General features: G+C 37.1%; 1 protein-coding gene across 7 annotated transcripts in view; it reads left to right on the forward strand.

The window, feature by feature from the left end:
* Window positions 1-4,934: 4,934 nt before the first annotated feature.
* Window positions 4,935-25,930, forward strand: part of ERICH2 (glutamate rich 2) — a 31,639-nt gene continuing 10,643 nt past the window's right edge. The window contains exons 1-8 of one of the 7 annotated variants that reach the window (XM_035726713.1): window positions 4,939-5,023; window positions 5,149-5,194; window positions 10,736-10,868; window positions 13,129-13,177; window positions 13,402-13,438; window positions 15,501-15,596; window positions 17,627-17,775; window positions 20,610-20,785. In XM_035726713.1, the coding sequence (XP_035582606.1) occupies window positions 13,410-13,438; window positions 15,501-15,596; window positions 17,627-17,775; window positions 20,610-20,785 (450 nt within the window). In that variant the 5' untranslated portion in view covers window positions 4,939-5,023; window positions 5,149-5,194; window positions 10,736-10,868; window positions 13,129-13,177; window positions 13,402-13,409. Of the gene's footprint in view, window positions 5,024-5,148; window positions 5,195-10,735; window positions 10,869-13,128; window positions 13,178-13,401; window positions 13,439-15,500; window positions 15,597-17,626; window positions 17,776-18,337; window positions 18,495-20,609; window positions 20,786-25,930 lie in introns of those variants that run through there. The other 6 variants (XM_035726714.1, XM_035726715.1, XM_035726716.1 and 3 more) reach the window with 6 other exon arrangements.

The following is a 25,930-nucleotide window of genomic DNA, read 5'->3' on the forward strand; positions in this document are numbered from 1 at the left end:
TTAATGAAATTTCCTGCTCTGTGAAAGGATTGGTAATTTGTTAGAAACTTTTCTAGAAGGATATGATTGAGGACAGGATCAAAGTGCCTCCTTGCGTGTCTGGAGGTAGTGATCAACTAAACTACAATTACTTTAAATTAAGACATACAGCTGGAGATGGTAGCATATGTTGAGTTTCCAATGAAATAATCATGATATAATCCTCCCAGAAATGGGTGATCTAATTATGGACTGAAAGGGGAAAATGGTGGAGCACAGATATGTCAGCGTGGCAGTGTGCAGGCTCCAGCATCACACAGGGAAGAGCAGAAAGCAATGGGATTCAGGGTGGTCCCAGTATGAACCCTGATGGGGCTAGCTTGAACTGGCAGCCAACCTTATCCTGCCCATCTTTTAAAGGGATTACTTAAGGACAACTAGTTAAGTACCACTTTTTTTTTAAGATTGCTATTTCACATATATACTAGTATTTAAATTCATCCACACATCAAGAATTGGAAGACAATCATCATTAACATGAAGCCTAAAATAATGTTTTGGCTCCAGGCTCCCTCTACTGTCTCTGCAATAATAGACAAACATTTTATGGCACTCTCCTGACTGGATTCCAATATTTGTGGAAGTTGAATAAACACAATACTTGTGCAATGATAAAGGATAGCCTCAGTATGATAATCAGTAAGTTCAGTATTTGGAGAGAGTTGGAAAATTATAAACCAGTTAATGAAATATTTACATAGATGGAACCATATAAAGTTGTCATTATTTGACTGTGTTTAATCCACAAATGGCTATTTCATATGGTTCAACCTTATATATGGACATTTGTCAAAGATTAGTAAGGGGTGTGTGTGTGTGTGTGTGTGTGTGTGTGTGTGTGTGTGTGTGTGTGTGTTGGGGAGTTGTTAACTGCTTTTAATCTCTATCATGAAATTCCCTAAATACATTGGTTAATTTACATGATGCTCTTTTTTTTTAAATTTACATGATGCTTCTTGACCAAAATTAACTACAGGATATATTAAATCCAGTGTCTCATATACAATATAGTATATCCTATAACTTGGGTTTAGAAGAAAGAAATCTGCTTTCAGTTTAAAAAGTGTGAAGATACAAAATGTTTCACACGGGAAAGTAAATGAAACAGATGTAAAAAAAAGCCTTATGTTTACAAGAGGAAAGCTGGAAATAAAATAGTTAACATTTTAACTGTGAAAGGAGGAAGTAGGGCAATTTGCATATACTTCAAACAATCTCACACTATTGTGAAAACCTGCAAATCCTGGAAAGAATTAGAGGTAGAAGCCAAAGTCAATACACTTCAAATACCCTTGATGTTTCACAGTCACTAACGAGAAAGCATCTTCTGAGTAAGTTCACACTTGGCACAAAATAAATATTAATTCTGTTTTTGGTAATTTTCCAAAAAAGTTAATATTTTACAGTTCAGAGTTTTATTTCTTAAGTCTGCCTTTGAAGCTGGGAAAATGCTTTTTGAAGTTCTGTTTTCATCGTCGTAGGAATTTAGTCTAAGAATGAAAGATGCTATCAAAGATTTATTTACAAAGATGTTAATCAAAACCTTATTTTTATAGTTACTGTCCTCTACTTTAGTTTTATGTCTAGCACAGTGCCTAATATATAGCAAACACTCAATAAATGTTCTTAAAGAATTACTGGAGAAGAGCTGGAAATTTCCACATTGGGGACTGATTGAATAAATTATGAATAAATTGTGGCTCATACGTATTATATAACATTACATGGCCATTAAAAATGTTTTGAAGACTTTTTAAAGACTTCGGGGAAATGTTAAGACATTGGAGAGAATGTCAAGCAAAGAGAGATGCTAACAATGTGTGCACTAATACAAACTTTATAAATATATGCACACGAAAAGGCTAGAAGGAAAAAAGAAATTACTGACTGACGTGGTTTTTATTTTTTCTTTGTGCTTCCTATGTTGCAAATTTTCTATCATGAACATATTACTTTTGTAATCAGAAAAACACCAAATGTTGAACATTTTTTATGATGTTCTGATAACATTCGGATCTGTAATAAAAATTTATCCATTAAAAAACCTGGAGTGTAGGGTGCCTGGGTGGCTCAGATGGTTAAGCGTCTGCCTTTGGCTCAGGTCATGATCCCGGGGTCCTGGGATCGAGTCCCACATCGGGCTCCCTGCTCAGTGGGGAGCCTGCTCCTCCCTCTGCCTCTCTCTCTCTGTCTCTTATGAATAAATAAATAAATAAAAATCTTAAATAAAATAAATAAAAAACCTGGACTGTAATAAGAGATAGTTCTTATGGGGTGATTCAGTATTTGGATGGGTGTTTGACTTTGTCCCCTCACTTTGTCAGAAGAAATCCTCACTATATAGATACTCTGGGCCTGAATCCAGGAGCCAGAACTAAACTATGCTCTCCTTTTGAGTATTACACCAGTGATAACTTCTGCACAAACATTTTGTATCTTCACACTTTTTAAACTGAAAGCAGATTTCTTTCTTCTAAACCCAAGTTATAGGATATACTATATTGTATATGAGACACTGGATTTAACATATCCTGTAGTTAATTTTGGTCAAGAAGCATCATGTAAATTAAAAAAAAAAAGAAGCATCATGTAAATTAACCAATGTATTTAGGGAATTTCATGATAGAGATTAAAAGCAGTTAACAACTCCCCAACACACACACACACACACACACACACACACACACACACACACACACACACCCCTTACTAATCTTTGACAAATGTCCATATATAAGGTTGAACCATATGAAATAGCCATTTGTGGATTAAACACAGTCAAATAATGACAACTTTATATGGTTCCATCTATGTAAATATTTCATTAACTGGTTTAGAGGGAGGTGAATTATTTCTAAAGTTATGCAAATATGAAATGTGATATTTTTTCATCAGAGAGAAATAAAATAACCATCATGGGTTCAAATAGGCACTTTACCTAAATGATCTTTAATCCTGGAAATAGGTACTTTTATTCATATACATAATATTATAGTATAAGTCATAATAGCTAAGTGTTATTGATCAATTGTCATGTGCCATGCTCTGTCAGAGGCTTATTTTTGTTCATTTCATATTCTAAGCTACCAGGGCAAGTAGTGTTACTATCCCCACTTAGCACTTGAAGACCCTGAGGCCCAAGGTGGAAGCCAGATCTGTCTAACCCCTCCTCCACGCAGAGATAATATTTTTATTCTCCAAGGTCATCAAACCATTTTTGCCCCTTCTTTCAGAAACAATAAATAAATATTGAAAACACTGCATTCTACAAATGGACTTGAGCTCTTCTGTTGGGGGAAGAGGGGTAGGAAGATGAAGTTTAAGCAGTTAAGTATGGGGTTTCCTTACATCTCTGTGGAGTAGGATAATGGGAATAGCCAGTCAGACATTACTCATTTATCAATACTAAGCAACTTCATCAAAACTAATGTTTTAAGCCTATTGATAGAAAAATATAATGAATTTCCCTTTGTCTTGATTGAACAAAAAGTCTTCAAACTTAATACATCAGCGATGTAATGGTGTTCCTATAATAGTAGAGATAGTTTTCTATGTCCTTATCAAACTGGGTATGTATCTGTCAATAACTCATTGAGTTCTTTAAAAAACTTCCATTCTGGCTTTCTTCCTTTGCCTTCCTCCCTCCACCCAGGAATCTAAGGAGATTGAGTGAACATGGACAGATGATTAAGATAATTTATAGATAACTAAATCTCTATATACCCTGGGTTCCTGAAATGGTCCAAGCGGTTCAAATTTGATGAGGATGATGATAAAATTTACCATTTTTAAAGCATCTTCTACATGTCAGAGCTTTATATACTTTGTTATTTGAAGCACACAGTCATCTACCAAAGTACATATTCCCAAAAAGGTACCTAACCCCAGAGGTTAAATACCGATTATACCTCGTATCATGTGGCTACTTAGTGAAATTCGAATCCAGATTTGATTCCAACAAATGGGCATCCTTCAAAACCTATTGCCTAGCAACAAATCGATCCTAGAGACTTCCCGTTCCCAAGTGAAGAAAAGCAACCAATTCCTTCCTAGAAGTCAAGCTTGAGGGACAATTAGAATTTTCTAATAGAAGTGCCCCCCCATCCCCTTTTGTGACCCAAACAGTTATTTAGGCCGTAAAGCCTCCCATTGGCCGAGGTCAATTTCATATCCTAAAGACTTTCCCCCGCGCTGGGGGAAGAGGAGGGTCCAAGACTCCCAGGAAATTAATAATTTTCTTGGAGCGACCTCAAGTTAGGGACCAAGTCCTGCAGGCGACATTTGTTCATCCACATCTAGGGATAAACCTCTCTCCCAAACTCAAGACGTCTTTTACTTCACAATTTTAAAACAGGAACGAGGCCACCCCGCCCTTTTCCCTCTCCCTGCCAAGAAAAGGATCAGGTATGGACAACGACATTCCAATTCCCCTCCTTTCTTCATTTCTCAAAGTAACGGGTGCAAGTGCGGACGTGTGTCCGAGATTTTATACACCCAAAGCGCGGCGCGGCGGAGCGTCTGGGCTCTCCCGAACCCGGGTTTCTCGCCCGGTCCCCTCCGTGATTCCCCGAGCTTGCTCCGCCCCCGTCCCGCCCCCGCCCTGCCCCTCAGCCCCGCCCCAGGCTCGCCCCGCCCCGCCCCCACTGCCCGGTCCGGGCCCTGCACCGCCTCCCCAGGCTTGCCTAGCAGGCCAGCCGGAGGCTCGTCCCGCCCGGCCTCTCACGTCTCGCGCCCTCCGGAGCTACCTGGGCGCGTCCCGCCTCCTCCCCGCCCCTCAGCCGCTCTCCGAGCTAGCCCAGTCCCCGCCCGAGCGCTCCTTCCGTCTCTGCCCTCTGCTGCTTCCCGGGCTCCAGCAGCCCGCGGTCTCATCTCCATGGCGACGCTGCGTCTCCGGTTCCTCGCTCCGAACTCGGCGCGAACCGCGAGCTGGGCTGGCCTGTGGTGTCTGCCCTGCGGACCGGCGGTGTGAGAGGACCACGAGCGGGTAAGAGGCACTGCGGCGACTGCGGGTCGCCCTCTCCCCACCCTCGCGTGCGGACAGACCCGGCCCTGGCTTCCGACGCCCCCCGGCCCCGCGCCTGAACACGCAAACTTCTCTCCCCCCTCCAGGTGCCGGCTCCGGAGCTTCACGGCTGCCGAGACGGCGCGCGAGAAGGTAAGCTCCGCGCAGCTGCTCGTGCACCACGGACTTGGCTTCCTCCTTTGGCTGTAGTCAGGCACTCAGGAAGGGATATAGTATTTGTGTCTACATGGGTGTGAGTGATAACTAGGCAGTTCTGACCACCATTCCCTGACCTGCCGATTCGCATGCGCAAACTGCTCACCATCCCCCAAACCAGTGAACATAGCCTTGTTGCTTCCAGCTACTTCGCTCCATCCTTGACCCCCACTCCCCTCCTTTTTTAAAAAACATTTTTTTCTTTTGTCTTTTTTTTCTTACTTTTTTGGGAGAACAGCTTAATGACCAGTAGGAGCCAGCATTCACTGATTGAACTTAGGATGCCATTACTTACCGGACATAACTTGCTCGGCCAAAAAAAAATTCTTGTGGAATTTGGAAAAATCGTTGAATCTCCCCGGGCCGTGTTTTCATCTTGTGTAAAATGAGGGGCTAACAGTGGATCACTTCTAAGATCCGGTCTTCAGCCTTCTGAGAGGTGACGAAATTGACTTGAGATTTCCAAAATCAAGATGTGTGGCCTTTGATTACTCCTACTACTCTGCATTGGGCCGCTGTGGCACTTAAATTAACACAGGGCATAATTATAAACTTATCGTTTGACTTCCCAGAGGGCATTGGTGAGTTGGGCCAATTTGTTCTTACCCCAAGAAACTCCTGGAAGTGGCTTTTAAAAAATAAACCTGAAAAAGACACTGAAAATGTCTTTTGATTTGTTTCATTCTCCTTAAAAACCAAATGGAATGACCCCCAAATCCACATTTATTTTTTTATTTAATCAATCAATCTCAGGAAAACAAAGTTTTTTCCAGAGGGGAATTCCCACACCTTTGTAGGGATTCCACTGCACTATTCCAGAATTCCAGAGCTTCCTATCCCTACCCCTCACTGCCACCGATTGAGCTAAATGCTCAGTGTTTTCTCCCCCTTATTTGCTCTGTCCAGTCTCAAGTGTGCACTTAGAACTGGCTCTCTTAGAGTTCACCTTCAGCACCGTCCTTGCTAGGTGGTAGGTAATAATGTAATAGGAGGAGGAGGGGTTGTAGTAATTATAATTGTAGTAGGAGATAGGTGCTATTATTTGTTATAGCTATTTATATCAATCTTCCCAATAACTCTATGAGGTAGGTAGTATTTTTGTCCTCATTTTACAGCTGAGGAAAGCGAATCATAGAGAGGTTAAAGAACTGGCTCGAGTTCACAACAATTTGCTGAAATTTGAACGTAGACAATCTGACTCTGGAGTCTGGGCTCCTAGCTCTACATTATACTGTAAAGGAAATATATAAAATTTATATGTCGTCACTTTTAAATATGAATGTAAATGATAGATAATCATTGAAACCATTTTTATACACATTTGAGACTATGCAATGAAGATTGCCCCTGAATCCTTTTGTGTCCACACTAGGCTCCCCTAGGGTGGAGGATGGTGCTTAATCAGCTCTGTCTCCTCATCACAGTTGCAGGGCCTGAGCATGTAGCTAGCTATTTCTTAATTCATTCTTTGCCTAGTAGAATTCTAGGTGGCTTATAAAAACGAATAGTACAAAAGGATAAATTGCACAAATGGGATGGAGGAACATGTATATATCTTCCAGTATTACAAGAGAAGCCTAAAATGAGAATTTTGTGAAATCTGAATTTTGAATGCTGGTAACTCATTTTATGAAAGTTTTTTGAAACCGAAAGAATCCAAATAAAACCTATTTGGCCCTATCGGCTGCTGGTTAGTGAACATTTACCTAGAGGAGTAAGGGGATGATATGTGTTATGTTCTTTTTTTAGTACTAAGTCCTTAAAATCTGGTGTGCATATCTTAAATTGAACCAATCACAGAGCAGGTGTTGAACAGCCACATATGTCTAGTGGCTACCATATTGGATAGCAAAGATCCAGTTTAATACTTTTCTTTTTCTTTCTTGCTTTCTTCCTATTTAACAAATATTTATTGAGCACCAGTTCATGTGGTACTTGAGTTTTTCTGTTCTTTGTAGCCAAAAAAACCTAGCTGAACTAATTGGGCTTTTGGGGATTTTGTTTGAGAGAGTCAATTTTTCCAAAAGGCTACGACTATATCACACAAAACTCATGTTTTGTACCATGTGTATAAAATCTGTCTGCAATGAGAGAGAAGAATGAGGCCCACCTGGAGGGAGAAGCTGAGATGAACAAGGGAAACCCCCATGCCCCTCCTTGAACACAGCTATATCCACTGTTCTGACTGCACACAGCTTGGCTATTTAACTCTTGATTCTTTGAGCCAACCCTTTCTTCTTTTGCCTAAGCTAACTTGAATATGGTTTCTGTAACTTAAAATCAAGAGTACAGACTAATATAGCTAAGAAGTCAAGAACTAAGCCCTTTCTTTTAGAAATGAGCCCATAATTGGGGCACCTGGGTGGCTCAGTCCGTTAAACATCTGCCTTTGGCCTAGGTCACGATCCCAGGGTCCTGGATCGAGCCCCACTTTGGGCTCCCTGCTCAGAGGGGAGTCTGCTTCTCCCTCTCCCTCTGCCCTTCTGCACACAACCCCCACCCCCGCTTGTGCTCTCTCTCTCAAATAAATAAATAAAATCTTCAAAAAAAAATTAACCCATAATGACCCCTACCCTGACCTCCAAAGTACATCTTAATTTACAAAATAAACAGAATATTTTCAAACACATATAATCACATAATTATGCCTTTATAAATCACTTTGTCATATACAGTTTATATATTTAATGAGATACATTTATCTTCTGATGAATACTACCCATCTTTCTATATTAGTCATTCAGTATATTTTTCTTAATAAAAATAAATTTATATCTGCTTGTCCCCAACTCTTTTCTCAGAATCATCCCTCCCAATTCTATGGGCCTTTCTTTTTAATTTTAAGAGTATTCTAAGCCAATTAAGTTACTTATATCATTCCAGTGGTTTTATTCATTCAGTCAATATCTGAGTGCCTTTAAAATGGTATGAGACCCACACTCATGAATAAGAACAAGTTTGTGCTCTCCAGAAACTTCTATGCTGGTGATACAATCATTCCACCACCCTGTAGTTATCTGTCTACATATTGCTTACGGGTGTTTCCTGGACTGATTCTTTTACTCCACCTGCTTCTTAATGTTGGTATTTCCCAGGATTCTCTCCTGGGCCTTGTCTTATTCTACATGGGCCATGCCATCCATCCATCCATCCATCCATCCATCCATCCATCCATCCATCCATTGTGGCCATCCCACACATGATCTTTGCTCTTGAGTTCAAACTCTCTTTGATAGAATTGAGCACCACTTAATTTCAGATGACCTACAGAAATCTCCAACTCAGAATTTCCCCCAAACTCATTATCCACCCCCCAAGAATGTTCCCCCCGGCCCCCTCATCCTAGTCTTACACACTAGAACCATCAACTTCTCCCTCACTTCTGTGTCTAGCGATCCTCAGCTTTACCTCTTGTTTGGTTCCAAGTGTACCTTCAAGGCTTTGTACATCATCTTTTTTCCCTGGACTAGGGTTTGGCAATTTTTTTCTGTAAAGGGCCAGATAATATATATTTTAGGCTTTGTAGGTCATACAGTCTTTGTGGTAACCATTTAACTCTGCCACTGTAGCCTGAAAACTGCCATTGATAATGTACAAACAAACAAGCATGTTGGTGTTCCAATAAAATTTCATTTATAAAAGGAGGCAACGAGGGGTGGCCCAGTTGGTTAAGCATCTGCCTTCGGCCTCAGGTCATGATCCCACAATCCTGGAATGGAGCCCCACCTCTGGCTCCCTGCTCAGCGGGGGGCCTGCTTCTCCCTCTCCCTCTGCCTGCCACTCCCCCTGCTTGTGCTCTTTCTGTCAAATAGTAGGCAGTGAGTCATATTTGGCTCATGGGCTTTCATTTTTCAGCCCCTGCCCTGGACTATTATAATGGCCTTGTAACTGGTTTCCCCACCTCCCATTCTCTCTTAGGTTTACCCTCCACAGCATTTCTTTTCTAAGATAGATCTAATCATATGATTGTTCTTCAGAGCCTTGGTTTGCTTTCCATTGACTGCTGGTTAAAACCCCACATCCTTTGCACATGGTAATTAATGACTTTTCAAGTTTGCTGCCACATATATATCCAACTCCATCATTGCCATTTTCTAAGACACTGCTGTTCTTCCCCTTCTGTTGACTGCCTACTTGGCTAAATAAATGTCACCTTCATCGTGAAGCCTGATTCTTGCTTCCCATAGCAGGCAAAATAATATCATATTCTAGGGATACTTATAGAAATCATACCTGAAGGAATGTAGCAAACGTGGAGGACAGTCCTCAGAACTGGATTCTGGAACTGGAAAGTTGTTCAGTGACAGCTCTGTTGACTAGATTCTCACTTCCTTTGTCTTTCCAATTCTGTCTTCACTGCCTGCTGACTCCCCTTGGGTATCCCTAGTCCATGAGGTCAAAAGAAGGGATTTGATTGGCCCTGTTTGGGCAGTATGGAAAATTATATTAGAGGGAAGCATTTAGTACAGTACTTTGAAGCTTGGTCTGTCCTGTATATGGGAAGTTGATACTTGTTTCCCCTATAAAATTCTGAGCTTCTCTTGTATCCCCAGAGCTTATCACAAACATATCTGTGCTAAGGTACATCGTAGGTGCTCATCAAATATTTGTTGTAAATAGACATTGAATATCGGGACATGAAATAGACATGGAAATCAGAAACTATCATAACTGTGTTTTTCCCATTACCACTGGGACTGTTGAAATATATCAGAAGAGTCTGCCCATGTTCAAAATCCAGAGGGTATACTTGGTAGAGACTCAAAGGCTGATTAAATGAATGTTGTGATGTTAACATTAACCATATGCAATAGTAATGAATATACAAGGTGTGCATCTCTATACCATTCTTTCTGGATACCATGACCCCAATTTGAATAGCGACCACTGGGTGGAAGAGAATTAAAGTAGCACAAGGCCAATATACAGCTTACATACCTGTAAGAGATGGATAAACAGAGAGATAAAAATAGTGTTGCAAATTTTAAATGGTTTTTTTTAATAGATAATACATTTATTTTGTTCAAACTTCAAGAGATGCAAATGGACATAAAGTAAAAAACTCCCTCCCACCCCAGTCCTGCAGCCATCCCTTTTTCCCACTGAGTCAACCATTATTATGTTTCTTTTCTGAAAGCATTTCCTTTCAGAGATATTTTTGCATACTGATAGTTATTTGAAAAATACATATTACTTATACGACGGGCTGGACCTCATTCTGCTCAGCTTATCAGTCACTGCTTTTATTCTACCTGTGTTCTCAATTACTCTGTTTTTTCCCTGGTGTCAATGATCTTTTTAAGCAAGTATCATTACTTTGGAGCTTATGTGATTTTTTAATTAATTAAAAGTCTTCAGAGCTAGTCTGCTTGTCTCAATCACAGTAAAACCTTTTTGGCTCCCTAAGCAATCTTAACCAGCCCTATAGGACATCTTCCCAGTTTTTCCTTTATATAAAACATCACATTGTTTCTACAGCATCCCTCCTGTGTGCCAGGTGCTATGCGAAACACTTTACCAGATCATCCTATTTAATTCTTACACTGATCCAATGAAGTTGGCACTATTGGGATTCCTGTTTTACAGATGGAGGAACTGAAACCTAAAGAAGTTAAGTAACCTACTGAAGCTTACTTGGGAAATGGTAGAACTGGGCCATGAATCCAGTCTCTTTCTCTAAAGAGCCCTAACTCTTGAGTATCACCCTGTACTCCCCCTCCCCCAAAGAATTCAATTTTATGAAAGGAGATTAAATGGACATTTCCTAGATAATGATAAATCCAGACCTAGCACAGCCTGGGTTTCCATCAAGGGCTGGGATCTGCCCATCCTAGGTTTTTCTTTTACCAGGTGAAAATGGGAGAATTATATGCCCTGATGTTTCATCCATCTACCTTTCATCCAGGTAAAAGGTAGAATGTAGCAATTCATAAAGATCCTAGAGCTAGAAAGGAGAGAATATAAATATAAAGAGGATGTCTACTCAGACATACAGGCTGTGGAAATCTGTGGAAAGTACCTCTCAGGACAGGTCATCTTGGATTTCTTTTGTTAGGGCCCTATTTGGTTCATTATTGCATTGTTTCAGCCTTTGAGCTCTACTGCCCTAGAGAAGTAGGGCATTTATCCTAGAGTCTGGTCTTCTGCAACTTTTTTTTTTTAAGATTTTATTTATGTATTTATTTAGAGGGAAAGAGCGCTCATGTGAGCTGGGGGGCGGGGTGGGGGCAGAGCAGAGGGAGAGGGAGAGGGAGAGAATATTAAGCAGACTGTGCTGAGTGCTGAGCTGGACACCACTGGGCTCCACCTCAGGCGACCCTGAAATCATGACCTGAGCCAAAATAGACGCTTCACTGACTGAGCCATCCAGGCACCCCTGGTCTTCTGTAACTGTTTTTCCCGAAAAGATGCCTTGCTTTTTTGATGGACTTCAGCTTTCTCTGAATTTCTCAGAGGGATAATCAGATTAATAACATATATAATGTCTGGCTTGATCAGGATTTCCCAGAAAACAAAGCCTGGGACAAAAGTTTATGTACCAGTGCTTTATTCCAGAGTACAAATCAGTACAAGGGAGACAGATTTTAAAAGAGAAAAACGTAATACAAAATAGAAGCTTCTCTTTTATTGTCCATAGTTTTGGCCTTGAATTTTGTATTCCAGCAATCCCTAGTATGTACTTCTACTACTAATTTTTGAAGTCTTGCTTGGGATGTGGGGATAGCAAGTGTTGGGGAAGGAGAGGGCAAGTGAATTGTTATTTATGAAAATTTAAGTGTGGCCTCTCTCATACTTAAAAACCGTTAAAAGTTGATTTTTGTCTTAACAATTAAAAAATTAAATTTGCCCAAATATGTGAAGAGCTAACTTACAGGAAAATCTGTTTAGGGTAACCTAAAAAAGGTAAACATTCACAAAGAAAACATTGTAATTTGTAAGTATTAATAAATACATAGGGAAACTTATAAGGTAAGAATTGTATTTTAAAATGTATCTTTGGATAAAAATCAAAGGTTAATTTCTAAATGTATTTATTGAAATAAAAATACTTTATTTAAAATATCTCTTATCTTGAAATACCATGGAAAAATTTCTTGTTCTGGCTTAACTATGCTGTTTTTCATAACACAGATGGCACAGATGAACTGGAATGTGGTTTAATGTTGTTTTATTTTGTTAAAGTAGGGGAGAAACATGGCTTTGGAAGGATGAGCCAAGCTGAATTTATGATTTCTAGTGTCAGCTCAGTAGGAAAGGGGAGTCCTTAACCTGCTGTTGATTGTATTTGGATCTGGATCTAGAGTCCAAGTTATGTAAAACCGAAACAGAAGCAGAGAATTAGAGGCTTATTTAATACCTCACTTTTCTCACATGCAAAATTATTCCTATAGCTCTTTTTACATAAGCTCCAAGGTGAAATGGGGAGAAGGGAAGGGCTACTTTCTCTAGACTTTTTTTTTAACCCAATTTCATAATACAAAAGAATGAGGTTTTTCAGTTAGGATGGCAGTGACACTACTAAATAAAAAAGCCAAAATATTTGATATCCTTATGACAGAGTTCTGCATTGTTTTATTTATAGTCTAAATTTATACAGTGTTTAAAGACTTAGGAAGTCAATATTTTGTTTTTTGCAAGAATTACCTAGATAAGACAGGTGCTGTAAAGATAAGACTATATAAATTATTTTTAGGATGCTATATAGATCTCTTTTACCACCAGTTTACATAGTTTCTGAATAATTGGCTTTAGTATAAAATTATATTTTAGCCTAGATAATAGAAATGTTTATATAAAGGCTATTTATAAATTATTTCAAATACCTCAAACTAAAATGATAATGCTAGTTTTTATTTTTGCTTCTATTTTAGGTACCAAAATATAAACAGAATGGCAGATTGCTAGTGTTTGACCCAAAGGGTAAATGATTCATTACTTAAAAAGACTATGTTTCATCACCATTTTGTCCTAAATATTAAGAAGTCTGCTTGAGTGATTGAATGTGGTTGAAGTCTTAGCAGTTAAATCCTTTATTAGATTGCTTGTCATTCAAAAAATGCTGAAGTGTATTTGCCAATCAGGAATTTCTGTTAGGAGTATCACTACAGAAAAATACTGAATTGGTTTTTTTTCTTCTCTTTCAGAAAAAGTGATGATTGAACCAAATGAAGCAATGTCAGAGTAAGAAGATGTCTCTGGTTGTGCAGCTGATCTATCACATGACTTTTAAGCAATTAGAACTAGATAATGCAGTCATTTGTCACCCAATTAAATTTGAAAGGCCAGAAATGCATGGATTAGCACTTGAGCTTTTGCTTCAGTCAAACAATTGTTACTTAGATAAAAGAACATTTAAAATGAAAAATGAATTTTGATAAAAATTTAGAGGTATAGATAATAGTCATTTCTACTTTTTAAATGCTTAAATACCAAGTAGTCTGTATTTTACTTATATAACTTTCATTGTTCATTCCTATTTCCTTTTGATACTTGCCCATGTCTTTCAGAATATCCCTTTAAATGAATATTTACTTTAAAATTAAAGATTTACTATGAGATGAATCATTACTAAATAAGGGAAACTGATCACCCCAATTAGTTGAAGGGACTAGTGTTAAAAAGAATCATGGTCCAGTTTCAGTATAGTAGCTAAATATTAAGTACCTGCTTTGTTCAAGGCACCGATTCTGATAATTCATCAAAACCTTTCCTGATATGATCATCTCCTACCTCCTGAGAAAAAAATTATATTATTAATTCCATGAAAAATTACACTTTGAAAGTTGATCATAAAACACATTCATAGTGATCAATTATTGGCAGATTGGTAGAATGGTGCCAAGCTGATATTATTTTGGTTTATTCTGAATAAAATTGGCTGGGAAATTTTTCACCTCGTGCAACATATATTTTAATTTTCATACTATCAAAGCTAAAAATTAAAATTAGAGTCCACCTGGGCCTTTGTTGTAAATTATATATTAAATACATACTTTTATATTAAAGAGAAAGAATGTATAACAGATCAAAGACAGAATCTATATTTATTTCAGATTGTTATAGCTAATCAGAAAAATAAATGCCACATTAAGTATATCAAGCTATATGTAAATATGTATCTATATCCAATTACATGGTTTGAAACATTTAAATTTTAAAAATGTAAGAAAATTTTTGTAGTCTTTGAAGGAAGTATGATATAACTTTCAATAATAATAATAGGTCATTAATGAAAATAAATTATTGTGTCTGTGAATACTGATGTTCATAGATTGTAATAAGCAGTGTTGGAACTGAAGCAAAGGTTAAACCACATCCTGAGTTAAACCCCAGGGATAAATCAAATGCAGCCTGGGCCAAAATAGAAAAGCAGAGTGATTACTTGTTCTCTTGATCTCATTAATAATTGCATCTGCTTATCAAACTAATTTTTGCAAGGACAAAAAGATCATGTTCCCTTCAGTTCACTTACAGAGAAGAGTTTGGGTTTGGTTTGATGGTTGTTTGGAGTGAGGGAGGAGGAGGAATTGTTAGTGTAGCCAATAAGCTTCACAGGTGTGTGACTTTGTCACCTTGAACCTTACCCAGAGTTCAAGGTAAACAGGGCCAGTCCTAGAAAAAAAAAAGATCAAGTAAGAAAATAGAAAATCAGAGGACCTTTGCTGGAGGAGCAGTGTGACCTGGAAAGTTGATGAATTTTCTCAGTATAGCTTTCATTCTACTCTCTACCTCCCTGCTAACAGCACCTCCTCCTCTGCCGCCCCTCCCCCCCACACCAACTCCACTTCCTCCTTTGTCAGGTGAAGCAGTGGGAGTGCATTTGCCTTAATCTTCTGATTGCTTCTTTAGTCTGAGGCATAAGAAGTGTATGGACTTAGAAACAAAGAGTTTCAAATTTTGGGGCATGCAAAGCCCATATTTATTATTACCTCTTTTCCCCATGGATCCCATGTGTGAAAGATTTTGTCTACCCAACAAATTGCACTTAATTAACAATTTTCAGCAATAAAAGTACAATATATCTTTAATGCTAGATGAAGTTTTATAGCTCTTGGACCTTTGATCTCTTGGGTTTGGGGTCAAGCTTTCAAGCATACTTAAAGATGTTGAGGAGAATGGCTGAAGTAAATCCACAGCGTTCAATTGAAAAAATTGTATCTATAGGTTTTCCATAATCATATGTTCTATCTCTTCTAAAATGAATGACAAGTTATTTTTTTTATTTCTATTTTTATACCTTAAGTAAATGCCTCTTTGGACGTAGACCAAGATTGGCAAGCAAACTTTGTACCTTACCAACACAAGTCTCTCTAAATGTAGCTAGGACATTCTCAGAAAAGTAAGTTTTAATCAATTTCAGTTTTAAGCCTATGTTTGACAAATTTAAATGGTTTTTAAAACAAAGTTTAAAATCTAAACTTACTGAAAAAATTATTCCAATAGAAATTTGGGGCCACTTCATAAATATGCCTAAAGCTCTTAATAGATTTTTAGGAACAGCCCTAAAATCTAGGTTATCTAAGCTCTAACATAAATTTGTTTCAGTAGGATATCTAACTTGACTGACTCTCTGACTAAGTAGAAACTAAATTAAATATCTTCCATTTCCAAAGGATATTACATAAAGTAAAAATTTGAATCTTTCCTCAACTGTAACTATTTGAATTAAAGAAAACAAATCTTTTAGAGTATACTAGTTACCTATTTTTCTTAAATGGTTAGAGGCATTACCGTAAATAATGTCATTTTCTCAAATGGAAATCAAAAGATTATAGTTGAAGAGGAGGTTGGACTTTGGGACTTTGATTCTTTGAAACTATGTATGAGAAAGACTACAGAAAGTGAGCAGAAAAGGAATTCATATTTTACTGTTAAAATGATGATTTTGTCAAGTCTCATCTGTATTTTGATGGTATGTTCACTGCTTCCAAATAGTAATATCCCATTTAATATTGGGCATTGGCTTCCTCCATGTTGTGTCATTAAGGTTATTAGAGACATTTCCAATTATTTAAATACCCAGAACTATACCAGATAAATTCCCTCTCTTAGGGATATAATTAGTGAATATGTAAGTACCATACTTCATAGATCCTAAAGCACACATATTCTCTTACAATTGATGGCATCTTACACTTAAATTCGGCAGTGCTTTTTCTTTCTTAAATAACAGTGTACCTTATAGTAAATACATGGTATCTTAGATTCAGCAAAACACTAATTCGTTGTGGGGGGAAGACAGCAAAGTTCTTTTATTTAGATTAGATAGTAGAGCATATAAATTCTAGTAATCACTTGTGGCAAGCTTTGACATAACAAGAATCTCACTAGAAATTAAATACTTAGCTGACTTCTCAACTTTTTAGATATAGAGTTTCATCTTGGATCCTTTTTTTTTTTTTTTCATAATTAGAAAATCAAGGAGGGCAGAGGCAGAACAAATGTAAATCAACTTTGAATTTTTCATTACCAGAGAGGGGTTTTGCTTTAGGAGCATATACTGAGGAAGTGAGATTCTGTTCCCTCCCATAATATTAAGAATATAACAAGCTGTTCAGCCTGTTTGCTAAATCACTATTCAAGATCACTGACTTAACCATACTCATGTTCTAGATTCATATGTCAGTGGGAAAAAGAGCCAACATAACTGGGGAAAGAAAATACTTCACATCTTTTTATATCTTGAAATGCAAAGCAGAAGTTGAATTTTTTTAATTTGTAAAGGAGACATTTTTTTAAAAGAATCTTAAGACCACAGAAAAGAGACTTGGGATTATTTTTCCACCAGCATGAGTACCTGTCTTTGTAAACAGAGTGCACCACACATGAATCCTCTGTCTTAATGCATTATTATTGACATGAAGTTTCAGGGCTTAAAGGCTAAAAGAGAAAATTAACCCATTTTTATTTCAGCTACTTAATGAAAAAGCAGGCTACTTTATGTTATGACCAAGGTTTGATATTCGTCTTGGACTCTCTCTGTAAGTGTAGCATTTAGCAATGGTGAGAATTAGTCTATAAATCTAGAAAAAACCTCAAGGCTAGTATTCCTAGTTTTATTCCAACATATTACAATGATGTGGCGAAGACATTCATATAATTGATTGCTTATATGCTCTATGTTAAAGAACGCTGAAAAGATTTTAAGGGTCATTACACAATGACAAATGCCAAGTAGAAGTAGAATTTTAATCATCAGTAAAAATTATTTTTAATGCTTTTCCACAAAAAAGATACTACATTTTAGCTATTCAGTTTATTGTTGATATATTCTGTGTTTATATTAAGTGTGTGTGTGAATGCATATGAAGCTTTAAACAGAACTGTGACCTAGGAAAGTATTTTTTCACTATTTACTTTAACATTTAGGAAGGAAGTCTCTTCAAAAAATATTGAAAATACAGCTTCTTTAAGGAATACTGAAAATAGAGTATCTTCAAAGTATATTGAAAATAAAGATACAGAAATGAATCTACAGTCTAAGCTACGGTCATCTTCCTTCTTAAAGGAAAACACAGGTGATAACATTTGTTTTGTGGGAGTAAATGTAGCTTCCAGATGAGCCCTCCTGCATGACCTTTGGGATATTGACAACTCTATAGGTCTGGAGCGGGTCAAAGGAACCAGTAATTTTTGAAATTCATGTACCACATGATTCTGATATGCAGTCCGGTATGGCATCCATGGTATACGTTATATAAAATGATAATGATGAGGTATTAAATTTTAAAATGAATTAAAATACCTATGAAAGCATTAGGTTCCATTCATTCAACAATGGTTTATTGAGTGCCAGGACTGTTTTAGAAGCTGTGGATACAATAGTTGGCAAATAGACAAGGTCCTTACTTTTATGAAGTTCACATTCTTGTGGGAGATAGTCAACTATTAAAAATAAATAATAAAAAATAAGGCCGTGACATGTTGTGGGGGGTGCTATTATAGAAATAAATGGCACCTAGGGGAGGACTGTCTTAGCTCTAGGGATCAGAAAATTTCCCTTGATGCTCAGTGTTCGTGAATTGAAGGAGACCATTCCTGTGACATCACATGAAGTCCTTAATTCCTTATTATGACCTTCCCCTGATGACATCAGTGTGATGAGTCTGAGCAGGCTGGGTACCCACTGGAAGATCAGGGTGGCTGTGAGCTGAATGGAGAATGTAAATGAAACAGAAGCAGGTAGATGGCCTGAAGAGCCCAGCCATTCTAAGAAGGACCGGTATCCCTTTCCAGGGTAGCATTTTTTTTGTTAAGTCAGGAGTTTGCTTTAGAGTGGGGAGTTTTTATCAGCTTTTCCTTTTTTTTTTTTTTTTTTGGCCTGGGTTTTCTTAACATTGTCCTCTCTTGAGCTCTCCTGGATTTCCTCATTTTCTTTCTAACAAGTGTTTCTACATGATTTGGAGTAGCTAATGGCCAAACTCCCATGTCACAAGACTTCCCGACCCTCAAAATCTTCCATAAAAGCGAGGTGTCACACAAGCTCAGTTTGAAACTGTGTAAGACATCGGTAGAGCCAGAACAGTTGACAAGCTCACTCAGTAGTCTTTCCCAAAGAGATAATTTTTGGAAACACACAGTAAACTTTAAAAAAAAAAATTAGTTTAATGGTACTGTATTTCCATATGTGTCAGAAAAAAGTAAGACATGGTTACAAATATGGACTTGAGCCACACTGACTGCCAGATCTGCCACTTGAATTTACTAGTGTGAAATCGGGTAGGTTATTTAACTCTCTGTCCCTCAGTTTCATCTGTGAACAGGGTGACAATAGTATACACCTCATTGAGATGTTGAGAGAATTAGAGTTAACATATGTAATGTTCGGAAGAGTAATGGTATATAGTTAAGATTATTGTATGTTACTTTTATTCATACATATATCAGTTTCATGGATGGTAATATGATCTGATAAAATCTATATGTTAAAGTAGATTAAGGAAAAATATTGAGTAAATAGTATAGGTGATACTCATATATGGCAAAATGAATGAAGATAGTGTAAGAATTGAACTATTGGAAAATGTTCCAATAGATTGTATCATGGAGATTTTACTTCTTAAATATTTCTCTAATCTGTCCTTCCTCTCCATCCCTGTTTTACCAGTGCCCTATCATTAATCATCTCTCTCACCTGGACTTTTTAAAGAGACCTCTAGCCTCTCTCCTTGCTCTTTTTTTTTTTTTCAGTCTCCCCTCAACTATACTGTCCACCCTGCTAGCCAACTGTTCCTTCAGAAATGCAGAATTGATCATACTTGTTTTCCTACTCAAAATCCTTTATTAGTAGCCCCTTTATTCTTAGGATATGGTCCTAACTCCAAGGCTTCTGGTCCATAAGACCCCATGATCTACCTACCCTTCCAGACACATCTGTCACCATTGCAGTCTCAACCTTGACCCTCAAGCAGCGTCAAAGTGCTTTGTCGCACCACACGCATTCTTGTTTCTGCATTGGCTCATGTTGTCCTCTCTCTTTGGAAAAACTGATCCACTCAGACTGGACAATTCCTGACTACTCTCCAGAGTGGCAAGGGGCCCTCCTTTGTGCGCTCATTTACCTAGCACATGTCTGTCACCGTACTTCCATACTGTTTTATAGCTATCCAGTATGTTTCTGACTCCCCACTTAGAGTGTGAACGAGTACCTGAGGTCAAGAACTGTTCATTTTTGTGTTCCTATGACTCCTCATAGTGCTGGGCACTGAATGGGGTAGTCATTAGTGCTTATTTTTATTTTTCAGTCATCTGTGTTTGGTCATAACTCCTGTGTCTTGACATTAAGAAAAATCATTAATAATGTTCTGTAGCCTCTGGTTATATCTAGAATACTTGACATGTCTCTTCCTAAGTTGTGTGTTTGTGTAGAAAAAGAAAGAACTTTATTCTCAAGTATCCAAGCAGTGACCTGACCTGCCTAAGAATTATTTACTGTTCAGCTTCTCCAGTCTTATTTTAGTCTCCAGGCTTTACTTCATACTTACTTTCCTATAAGAACAGTTTAGGAAATGTATTTCCTGAGGTAGAATAGCATTAATTTCTTTTTTCTTGAAATCACTATATTTTTTAATAAACAAATTGTTTTCCATATATTAAAATTTCAAGCACCAAACAATTAACACTAACATTAATTCAATGTTATTGGTTTGGATTTTTTCCTCATGGTAGTTTTATTACTTTTTTTGGAAATGGAAATCACATAAGTTCATTGTGGTGCTATTTAGTCATGAAAAAAATAGACTCTAGGAAACCATAGAGTAAACATGTACATTTCTTACATTTTAATTTAGGAGTAACCATTTTTAATGTTTGAACTTTTCAATATTTATTGATTAAATTATGTATATTTTAGGTCAAGTGAGCAAAGATGCAGTCCTTGCAGAGCAGGAGAAAAATAACAAACATTGCCTTCAGGATATTGACGATAAGTTGTCTGAATCAACAGACGGTGATGGTGAAGATGATACCAATGATGAAGACAGTAACCCTAATAAGGATACTCATGCCCCATTAGAATTAATGGCAGAAGTAAGTTTAACTTGCGTGTTGTAATTTAAGAAACTTAAAAATATTAAAATTACTAAATAGTATAAAGCCTTGAAGATTTAAAAAATAGTAACGAGATCCTTGCCCATATACAGATGCTCACCTAGCTACTCATCTCTCTCACTACCTTCATGAGGTTAGAGGTGAGAGAAGATTCTGGAAGTGACTTACAGTGTTCTGGTAAAGGCAGAAGCAGGAATCAAAGAAGTTTTGGCATAAAACTCTGCAAGGACTGCTTTAAGGAATGCTTTCTACATAACTGGGCACCATGCTAGTTTTGGGGGATATTTAGAGGTAAATAAGAAGGATAGGTCCTTACCCTGAGAACTAACAGTTACATATTATGTATATAGTACAATTTATAATAAGATGAAATGTGTGCCAGCAGAAGTATTTATGAGGTTCTCCGGGAATAAGGAGGATTAAGTGACTAATTGAGAATAGAAGTAGGAGAAATGGGATAAAGGAAGAATTTTTAGAGGAAGAGACATGGAGTCTTAGAATCTTGAAGGAAGAGGGAAGCTCAGGAATTCATCTGATAAACAAGTGGAGAAGGCATTCCTTGCATAGGAAACAATATATACAAAGGCACTGAAGCCTGAAAGATCACATGCAAAAATTATACATAAACACTTACTGATAATTCTATGGAGAGCAAAACAGTTTTACCCCACTTGTGGTGTCACAGTTAACATTATACAACTTCACATATATTGTAAGAACTTCATAACAGTACATTTTAACTTCCGCCTTCTTGTCCTTTGTATTATTGTCATACATTTTACTTCCATATATACTGTAAGCCCTATAATACACTGTTATTATTTTTATTTTTAATGGTCAATCTTTTAAAAAGTTTTTTTTAATTGGAAAATATCTTTTTTTGAAATACATTTCTGGTGTTCTCTGTAGCTTTGTGTAGATCCGAATTTTCACCTGATATTATTTTCCTTTTACCTGAAAAACTTGCTATAGCATTTTTTTATAATGCAGTTCTGCCAGCGGTGAATACTCTCAGCTTTTGTCTATCTGAAAAAGTCCTAATTTTATCTTCATTTTTAAAGGATGCGTGAGCTAGAGATTTGTAGGTTGCCAGGTATTTTTCAGTACAGACGGTCCCTGACTTATATGGTTCAACTTAGAATTTTTTGACTTTACACTTATGTGAAAATGATACACATTCAGTAGAAACTGAATTTTGAATTTTTATTTCTTCCTTGGCTAGCAATGTGTGGTATGATTGCTCTCTCATGATGCTGGGCAGCTGTAACTCCCTGCCAGCCATGCCATCATGAGGATAAACAAGTGATACACTTACAACCATTATGTTTTTCACGTATACAGGATTCAATAAATTACATGAGATATTCAATACTTTATTATAAAATAGATGATTTTGCCCTAATGTAAGTGTTCTGAGCATGTTTAAGGTAGGCTAGGCTAAGCTATGATTTTTGTAGGTTAGGTGTATTAAATGCATATTTCAACTTACGATGCATTTATTGAGATATAACCCCATCGTAAGTTGAGGAAGATCTGTACTGTGAAAGGTTGCTTCATTGTCAAATAGTTTCCATAGTTCCAGACAAGGTGTCTGCTGTTACTACTTTTGACCACCTGTATATGTCTTTTTTCTAAGACTTTAAAGTTTTTTTCTTTTGTATTTTTATTTTTGGCAAATTGATTTTGATATACCTTGATGTGGTATTCTTCATGTTGCTTCTGTTCATTGAGATTCTTGGATCTATGAGTTTGTAGTTTACACCAGATTTGGAAAATGTTATTAAGTCTTCAAATAATTTTTTTTGACCTCTGCTCTCCCTCTCTTCTTCTGGGCTACAAGTTACATGTATGTTAGACCACCCAATGTTGATCCAAAGGTCACTGATGTTCCTTTTTTGTTTGTTTTCTCTATTTATTTCATTTTAGAAATTTCTACTGTTCTGTCTTCAAGTTCTGATCTTTTCTTTGTAGTTATAATCTGCTGTTAATCCCATCCTCCCTGCCTTCCTCTCTCTCTTTTTCTCTCTCCATATTTGTGTACATATATAAAATTTCATATATTTTATCATCTGTACAGGTTTTATTTAAATATTTTTATATCTATTCTCTCCTCATGTTCATATTTTACTTTTGAGCATATGACATATTTATAATAGTTATTTTAACATGCTTGTCTGCTGTGCTATCATTTTTGTAATTCTGGGTCAGTTTCTATTGATTAAGTTTTCTCCAGTGTATGGGTCATATTTTTCTGCATCTTTGCATGCCTGGTAATTTTTTACTGAATCCTAGACATTATAAATTTTATGTTCTTTGATACAAGTTTTGTTGTTTTCCTTTAAATATTTTTGGATTTTCATCTGGGATATAGTTGAGTTTCTTGGAAGCAGGTTTCTCTTTTGGAGTCTTGCTTTTTAAGCTTTGTTGGGAGGGTCCAGAGCAGCCTTTACATTGTAGGGAGACTACATATATGTAGTCTAAGGCAATTCCCTAATGAGGACTCTTCCCAGTGCTCTGTGTATTAAGAGGACCTTCCACTCTGGCTGGAGAAAGCATGAGCTCTGTTCAGACCCTGTGTGAGATCCAGTGATTGTTCTCCCTAATCATTCCAACAGTTCTTTCCTAGCCTTAGTTAGTTTCTGCATACTCATGCAGATGAATTCCAGCCAAAGACTCAAAAACACACCTCTGCAGATTGCTGGAGCTCTCTGGAAAATATAACATTGGCCTCTCTGAACTTCAGACTGTCTTATTTCAACACAGATCACTGGTCTCTGGATGCTCCCTCTCTGTGCTGGTACCTGGAGACAGCCCACAGCTGTAAACTGAGGCAGTCATAGGACCCACCTGTTTCCCTTCTCTCAGATCATTCTCCTATGACACTTGCTGTCAATTACTGAAAACTCTTGTTTCATATATTTTGTACAATTTTCTGGTTGTTTTAGGAAGGAGAGTAAATCTGGTCTCTGTTAACTTCATCATGGTTAGAAGCCTCAATTAGAGTTTTAGCATAAAGAAAATACTAATGTGCTTGCCTTTTTATATAATTTAACCCAAATGCCAGCCATGGAATCATATAAAGAAATCAGACACATTTACTGTATTTTCCTCCTAGAATAAAGCATATATAGTTTTGAAACTATCTTAGTATTATAAGTTGCTTTTACCAAGGGAGAAAAAAATTGATGCCAAGTATTGGAAAGATTTTACTTAACCACATTTCCTTTGATTGAACATCTAAATCATTCATGAATCATAGAGCATTCAAAGACCCTATTTGCCATAACCAAACTCTATGGAGTTGTTCGTTTTATTTCTTCTCTATTTGTTTTTTGACATTTAATTATAAAAGTAATCCATGACTTCATTTTCAGGTAAATATTCAGACAGTATGAGATTGCTGATGTTCAGATCTTACTATACCTGTCCTTAAGCTCTTTGGTTTTCAGAATGCATCCCTTTTTCATTTCTCAATTTATAATTTTTTTAAATTTTTTTAAGATTTATTTATTTGAGGGGCCCCTGGGTGGCTCAGTCGTTAAGCGTCTGCCTTCGGCTCAGGTCATGATCCTGGGGTCCTGGGATCGAGCCCCACATCGGGCTCCCTGCTCAGCAGGAAGCCTGCTTCTCCCTCTCCCACTCCCCCTGCTCGTGTTCCCTCTCTTGCTGTGTCTCTCTGTCAAATAAATAAATAAGATCTTAAAAAGAAAAAAAGATTTATTTATTTGAGGGGGCGTGCAGAGAGAGAGAATCTCAAGCAGACTCCCTGCTGATCTTGGAGCCTGGTGTAGGGCTTGATTTCATGACGCATGAGTTCATGACCTGAGCTGAAATCAAGAGATATGGACCCTTACTGAACTGACTCAGCCACCCAGGTGCCCTCAACTTTTTATTTTAAAATTTTCAAACCTATAGAAAACTTGAAAGATTAGACACAAACCAAGAAACAAACTCTTAACTGTAGAGAATAAACTGATGATTACCAGAGGGGTGATGGGTGGGAGTATGGGTGAAAGAGGGGTTGGGGATTAAGGAGTGCACTTGTGATGAGCAGTAGGTGATGTATGGAATTGTTGAAGTGCTATATTCACCTGAAATGAATATAACGCTGTATATTATCTGTGATGGAATTAAAAAAAAAATAAAGGTGGTTAACAACTAAAATCAAAACATGAATTTTCATGGAATCCTGACTAGAAAAAAATCCAGCTATAAAAACATTTTAAAGACAAATTGGGAAGTCTCAATTTAAATGTAATATTTTATTACAGAATTATTGTTAATTTTCTTAGATATGTTAAGGATATGATGTTACATTGAAGGATAAACTTAGGAGACCCATGCTTGAATATTTCAGGGTGAAGTTTAACAATGTCTGCAACTTACTTTCAAATGTTTCTGTCAAAAATATATATGTAGGCTATATCTACATCTTATCTATCAAAAGAGAGAGATAAAGCAAATGTAGCACAATGTTAAGAAGCATTGAATCTAGGTAAAATGTATACATGTATTCATTGTTACAATCTTTAAATTCTTCTTTTTTTTTATCATGATAAGTGTACTCTTTAGTCCAGAATATTCCATCGTATATATATATACCACATCTTCTTATCCATTTATCTATCAGTGAACACTTGGGCTGCTTCCATAATTTGGCTATTGTAAATAATGCTGCAATAAACATAAGGGTGCATGTATCCCTTTGAATTAGTGTTTTTGTATTGGGGGGGGGGCAAATACCCAGTAGTGCAATTACTGGATTGTAAGGTAGTTCTATTTTTAACTTTTTGAGGAACCTCCATACTGTTTTCCAGTGGCAGCACCAGTTTGCATTCCCACCAACAGTGCAAGAGGGTTCCTTTTTCTCCATACACTTGCTGTTTCTTGTGTTTTTTGTTTTATCATTCCAACACGTGTGAAGTGATATTTGTAGTTTTGATTTGCAATTTGCATCATCGGGATGATGAGTGATATTGAGCATTTTTTCATGTGTCTCTTGGTCATCTGAATGTCTTCTTGGGAGAAATGTCTGTTCATGTCCTGCCCATTTTTAATTGGATTATTTGGTTTTTGGGTGTTGAGTTGTATAAGTTCTTTATTACATTTTGGATACTAACCCTT

The sequence above is a fragment of the Zalophus californianus genome, chromosome 3, assembly GCF_009762305.2.
Source record: "Zalophus californianus isolate mZalCal1 chromosome 3, mZalCal1.pri.v2, whole genome shotgun sequence".
NCBI lineage: Eukaryota > Metazoa > Chordata > Mammalia > Carnivora > Otariidae > Zalophus > Zalophus californianus.